Source organism: Parus major, chromosome 21 (genome assembly GCF_001522545.3).
Source record: "Parus major isolate Abel chromosome 21, Parus_major1.1, whole genome shotgun sequence".
Lineage (NCBI taxonomy): Eukaryota > Metazoa > Chordata > Aves > Passeriformes > Paridae > Parus > Parus major.
In genome coordinates this window covers 2,937,662-2,943,893 of record NC_031789.1, presented here as the reverse complement: position 1 = coordinate 2,943,893, position 6,232 = coordinate 2,937,662, and the positions used below count along the sequence as shown (strand labels likewise).

The 6,232-nt window shown below is 47.2% G+C and overlaps 1 protein-coding gene across 1 annotated transcript; it reads right to left on the bottom strand.

Moving 5' to 3' along the window:
• Positions 1-2,390: 2,390 nt before the first annotated feature.
• LOC107213493 (arylacetamide deacetylase-like 4) lies at positions 2,391-6,213 on the bottom strand. The gene is made up of 4 exons (XM_015647985.2): positions 6,052-6,213; positions 4,469-4,685; positions 4,218-4,281; positions 2,391-3,554 (listed from the first exon to the last, which is right to left on the bottom strand). The coding sequence occupies exons 1-4, from the start codon at positions 6,211-6,213 to the stop codon at positions 2,780-2,782; spliced, it is 1,218 nt and encodes a 405-aa protein (XP_015503471.1). The 3' UTR covers positions 2,391-2,779.
• Positions 6,214-6,232: the final 19 nt, after the last annotated feature.

The window sequence follows — 6,232 nt, the reverse complement described above, 5'->3', positions numbered from 1 at the left end:
TGGGGAATTCTGATTTCTGAGGAATCCAGGCCAACTCCAGCTGCAAAAGGGAGGCAGCACAGCTTGTAGCTGTGTCCATTGCAGTTCTCAGCACACTCTTGATGCTAAATTTTGGCTTCTTGCTCCCTGACAGATGAAAAGTGCTGCGGTGGCAGGCCCCAAAATGAGATGCACATGATGCTGTTGTGCACAGCATTCAGATGGCTTAGTGTGGTTTAGAGCCAGACTGTATTTTTGCCACTGATATCACCCACCTTTGTCAGTCTTTGTGTTACTTATAATTTAATCCCTGAAAATATTTGCATTTCAAGTGAGTTTCCACTTAACTTGAGCAACTGCATCTGTATGTCATGAGATGTGATCAGTGTGATTTCAACACTTGCATCATGGATTTGCAGACACATTTAAGAAGGCTGAAAATGAAAAGCTGATTGCCTTGTGCTGCTTAAGGGTTTCATGCAGCAGCATTGCACATCCACCCCTCCAGCTGCCTGTCTAGGCACAGAGTGATAACAATACTTGGGGGTGGAATACTTGGAATACTTGGTGGAAGGGACATTCTAGCAAAAGATGCTCGTGGGAAAAGTGTTGTATAAGTTCTGATCCTCATTTAAGTGCAGTTTGTTTATATGAATTGGAGGTGTGCTGATTAAAATAATCCTATTTTACCAGCAAGCTGCTCTTAGAGCCCAGGGAATGCCCTGAAGACACAACAGCCAGTCCCAGGTGGGAGGAACACCCTGGTTTTCTTCTTGTGCCCTGGTCACCCCCAAGGCAAGACTGGGAAACATCCAGGGAGTCCCAAGCAGTGTGTGGTGGTTGCCTGCCTCAGGAAGGATTCCCACTGGAATCCAACCTCCAGGGGAGCTCTGGTTTGAATGTCACAGAGCTACAGTGCCTTCTTTTACACGCACACAGTTGTTTAAGGATATATAAAATAGGATTTAAGTATTAGTCACAGATCATCGTGGCCTGGAATGTTGGCACACACAGCCCCACACTGGAATTTTCTGTTCCTCACCTCAAATTTCCCCATTGTGGGTCTCCTTTCTGTTTGGTCTGTGAGCTGGGAAGCAGATGAGGCTGTTCTGTATGAGATGCTGCTGAGTTTGTAAATGTGAGAGATACACAACACTCAGCATTGCTGAGGCAGCCCAGTAACCACAGCAGCTCTGTCCCAAGTGGTTTTTTGAGAAAAAGTCCATGTTCTTTGCCTCAGCTGGTAGAGTCAAGGGGTAAAAGCAGCCACTGTAAAATTCTGGATTGGTTCCTTAGTGTAAATAAAAGATACTGCATTGCACTTGAAAAATTATCTGTGCTTTGGTTAACTTGGTTAAATATCTTCACCTGCCATGGGAATTAGCCTCTGAAAAGGATGAATGAACCATTTCTCCCGTTCTCTCCCAGCACTCGCCCATCCTGCTTTGTTTTATTTCTGCTGCAGCAGACTGCAACACATTCTGGCTTTTGGTTCCAGGAAAAAAAAACCTAAAGGAAGCAATTTTAGCAGAGTCAGGAGGATCTGCTTGAACAGCTCTAATATTGAACCTAACTGGCATGTTTTGACAAAGTTAAAAGTCTAATGACAAAATGTTGCTGAGCTCTTAAGCAGGGCATGAAATCTATCGAGCAGCTCTGCTAGCAAAGATGCTCATGTTTCTACAAGCAAATGAGACCAATATCCAGATTATTAAAGATCCTCCAAGTCATAATAAGTATTAAAGTCTGGAAGGATTAGTGAAGTCTCTCTTGCATAATCTTGGTAAATATTACTGTCTATATTGCTGTATAGTTGTGATACAGCAGCCTCAAGTGACTGCCCTAAGTGCCATTTTTAATTGGCCATTATTATATCCAGTGTGAAACCCTCAATGCAACCTATGCTTGGGCATTGCTTCTGCCTGGCTTAAGGAGAGGAAGGGCAAATCATAAACAGAATGAATTAATACAGGCCAAGAAAGATGCTTATCCTTCTCCCTCTTATTACTCTTGTGAGCTGAGGCTGGACTCCAGCTGAGGTTCTGACCTGCTCTGTTTCTGCCCTCACCTTCCTGATCCTCCCCTTCTTTCTCTCCTGATCTTTCCCTTGTCCTCTTCCCCAGTCAGTTTACAACAAGAGCTGTAGTAGAGTATTTGAGTCCAGTTTTCCACCAATCCTGCCCATCTTTTTGTGATGCAATCATATTTGTTTGTCCCACCAGCACTCCCCTTCCTGGCTGAGGGAACTCTCCCTCAAGTTATGTGGGTGAAACATTACCCAGTAGTCCAGTGCTAAAACTGGGGCAGAAAGTGGCTCCAGTTCTGCCTCTGTGCTGAGCAACACAGGTGATATTGGCCACGGAACCATTTGTTTCTTGTGCCCAGTGACAGAGAACACGTTTGACACAGCATAATATTTCCTTATTGTCATCATATTTATTATTTTATAACCCAATAATGTCAGCTGGGTTTTATTCTCACACCACACACACCTGCTAACACACAGCTTCTCTTCACACAGATATATTTTATTTTAAACTGGAACATCCCAGGATATCCATTCAAAGAACTGTTCTTTACTAACAGAGCTAAAGATAAGGGCTTGCAGCATGGTACAAGCTTGTATAAGGTTTGCATATTCCATGTTCCAACTAACAGCTGGAATGAGGTTCTGATGAGCCTTGTTTATCATTGTTAATGGCTGCCCCTGATTCACTACCCATAACCTGACATTAAATATCCTAAAAAGATATTTTCCTACGTTGAGGCATGAACAGACTCATGGAATCTAAGATGTTCACTATAAGCCTTTTAGGAAGTTAACAACCCTGTCCAACCCCCTTTTCCCAGATGGAAATGACAAACCACAATAATCATATAGACTTATGATCCCGTGGAATCCATCCTCGAGGTGGTACCAGGTCACTCGAACCCCGTTGTCCTCCAGCCTCTTCTTGTACAACAAGCCATCGTCCCTCAGCACGTCGTACTCGCAGGTCAGGATGAAGGATTCTGGCAGCTGCTGAACAACAGAGTCTTCAGCCAACAGTGGGCACAGGTTGGGCTCACAGAATCTCTTCACTGTCTCATAAACTTCAGCTATAAAATCAGTGGGCCTAAGTGGCTTCACACCTCTGACCTTAAATTCCTCAGGGATGTTGTCTGGACTCACCCACTTCCTATACTTCAGCCTCATGTCTGGAGGAATATGAGAGCCCTCCAAGACCTCTTGCATGTGCAGTGCATCCCCATTGAGGTACAGCAAAGCAAAGAAAGCAGCACGTTCCCGGAAGAGCAGAGGGACTCCCTGGTTTTGTTGGTAGGATGGCAAATTGAAGTCCAGAGCCTGAAGGCCTGGGTAGATGAGGATCTGAGCACGGAGCCTGGGGAGGTCTGACCTGCCTGCCAGGGTCTGGCTCACAGCAGCTGCCAGGTTGCCCCCAGCGCTGTCCCCGCAGACAGTGACGCGGGCAGGATCCACGCCGTAGCGCTCCAGGTGCTGCAGGAAGTGCTGGGTGGCGTTCAGACAGTCTTCGTACGCAGCGGGGTATTTGTGCTCAGGGGCTAAACGGTACCTGCAACACGGAGACAAGAGAAAGGGAATGTCAGTCGTAGTAACCAGGAAATGGTCTCGTATGCTGCTCTTCAGCCCTGTCATTCTGGGGTGCTTTGGCTCTAGGTTAAAATCTCCAGTGCCCCCAAACAGCTGCTCCCCTGTTTGGGATTGCAGAAAAGCTGTAAATGGTGAGTTCAGTCACGAGGGCTCACTGAAGTAGGATTGTCTCTGATTAATGATATGAACAAGGAATTGTACAGTTCTTAGTGATGGTGAAAACCCCTTCTGTACTCCTGACAAGATTATTTAACAATTCTGTGCTTCTGCTTCCTATGTGTAAAATGGGAGTGTTACAGTGTGATGATTTTCTTTTCCCATAGCTCCCAGTTGCTTAGAGCATCTTGTTACATGTCCACATGTTCACCTAAGTTTTTAACTGGCTTTTACAGACTTCTTTAGTGTGCCAAAGATTTCCATTTGTATCTTTCAGGAGTATCTATGGGCATGAATATTTAAGGGCTGTGGAATCTCCGTTATCACTGTATTTCTCTTAATGAATTTGACTGAATCCCATAGGAATTCCTGTGCCAAAAAAAGAACATCTCCAACACCAGTGCAGCTCTGCTGTGGTCCCACAGCAACAATAATGTCCCAACTACAGAAGTGGGTAGCATTCACTTACTGCACAGACACAACTACCGAGTCACTCTCCCTGGAGAGGTAGCGACACACATTTTCATAGGTATCTGCAAAAGAAATATTGTTGTTAGTGCTTCGCTATTGCCCTCAGCTTTGACACAGCCTAAGGAATGTCCATTCCAGAAAGGCTTCAGACTTCATCCCAAATCACACACTGAAAGCACATCTTATTTCAATCTTCTAAAAAGATGAGAATATTCTTTCAACGCTACTACAGTTCCTCCAGGAACTTACCAAGGCTTCCAAATACCCAGCCTCCTCCATGAAAGAAGAGGATGCCTCTCCTTGGCCCATCTGAGGTAGCTTTAGGCTGATAAACCCTCACAGGTACTTCATTAAACTGCAGATCCTGGATAAAGAGCTTTGGATCCAACCCTAGTTTCCGTCCCTGTCGCACGTATCGGCCAAAAGTGATTTGGCTGCAAAGCCCAGTCTTCTCCAAAATCCTTCCCTGTTAAAGACATTAAAGCATCTTGAAAAGTCTGGAGGTAGCCAGGGTATAAAAACTCTGCATTGTACTTACATCAAACTTATTTGGGGAAAATTTTAAAGAAACACAGAATTCTGATTTGGAAATAAAACAATTTTCCCAAGTTCTCGCATCCTGCAGTCTGTAGAAAAATTTACTTGCACGACTCAAATCCAATGTCATCATAACGTCAAATCAGAAATGTTATAAAAATCAGCCAAACTGTTTGTCTTGGAGTATTTAAAGTATTATATTTAAATCATCAGCACTGTCCTGCATTTCTACTTGATAACAACAACAAAATACCGTATGTAGAGACAGTTCTTCATTGCTGAAACTAGTATTCATGAGTTAGACCATAAAACTCAGTGAATCTGCAAATCTAAAGTGCCATGCTGTGCAAGTTAGTTACAGCTTTTAATTCTCACAACAGATCTACTGAGCAAAATGAAGCTGCGTCCTTTCCCAATGCCCTTGCAAGCTAGAATATAAATTTGATGTAATAAGTGAACAAACAAGAAACTGGGACTCAAACAGTTACCATTCACTGGCTGTGGCTGAACAAGATCCCTCTTTTTAATGCCCAGTGAGTCACCTGCTAGTGGGGTTCAGGATTGCTGGGCAGCTTTGTCAGTAAATTTAATTTAAAGAGGATGAAAGTGGTTTAAGAATCTGTGTGAGGCAAACAAAGTCTGTGTGATAGCAGTGGTGATGTCTGTGGCTAAAGGAGTGACAAAACTGAAGATTTTAAGAAATTCAAAGACAGCAAGTAACAGAGGCAGAGCTGAGGAGGGCTCTAATGCCGTTTATGCAATGCTGCCACAGGGAGTCCAGGGATTAAGTAAAGGAGCCCTAACCGGATTGTGTGCCATAATTGTCAGCCGCAGCAGGAGCAGCTGCAGCTTTCCTTGTGCAAGGTGATTTCGCCTGGAGGTGCGGGCACTCACCAGGCAGAGCAGCAGCCCAGCCCGGAACCCGGGACTGCCACCAGCCGGTCGCAATCTCCGCTAGCTAGAACGAACCAGCACGTTCCCGAACCGGGAACGGGGTTTGCCCGCGACATGGGCACTGCTCCCCGCAGCAGCCCGGCCGGGGGTGCCCGGGGCAGTGTCCGCACCAGGGTGTCCGGCATAGCATCCTCGATACGGGGGGTATCGGGGGCAGTGTCCGGATCGGGGGGTACCCCGGGGCAGAACCCGATCGGGGGCGCTCCCCGCATCTCCTCCCCGTGCTGCGGCACCGCCAGCATCCCGCGGGGACAGCGGGGACGGCGCGGACCCGGCTCCCGGTGTTTGCCGCCCCCCCAGCCCGCGGGTCCCCCCCGAACGCCCCCTCGCCCCGCACTCACCAGCGCGGCGGTGCCGAGCAGCACGGTCAGCACCAGGCGCAGCTTGGCCGGCTGGTTCACCCCGGGCGGGATGTCGTAGCCGGGCAGGCCGAGCAGCACCGCGGCCGCCGCCAGCGCCGCCAGGGGCAGGAGCAGCAGCAGCAGCGCGGGCAGCAGCGCCATGGCCCGGCCGCGGCCCTGC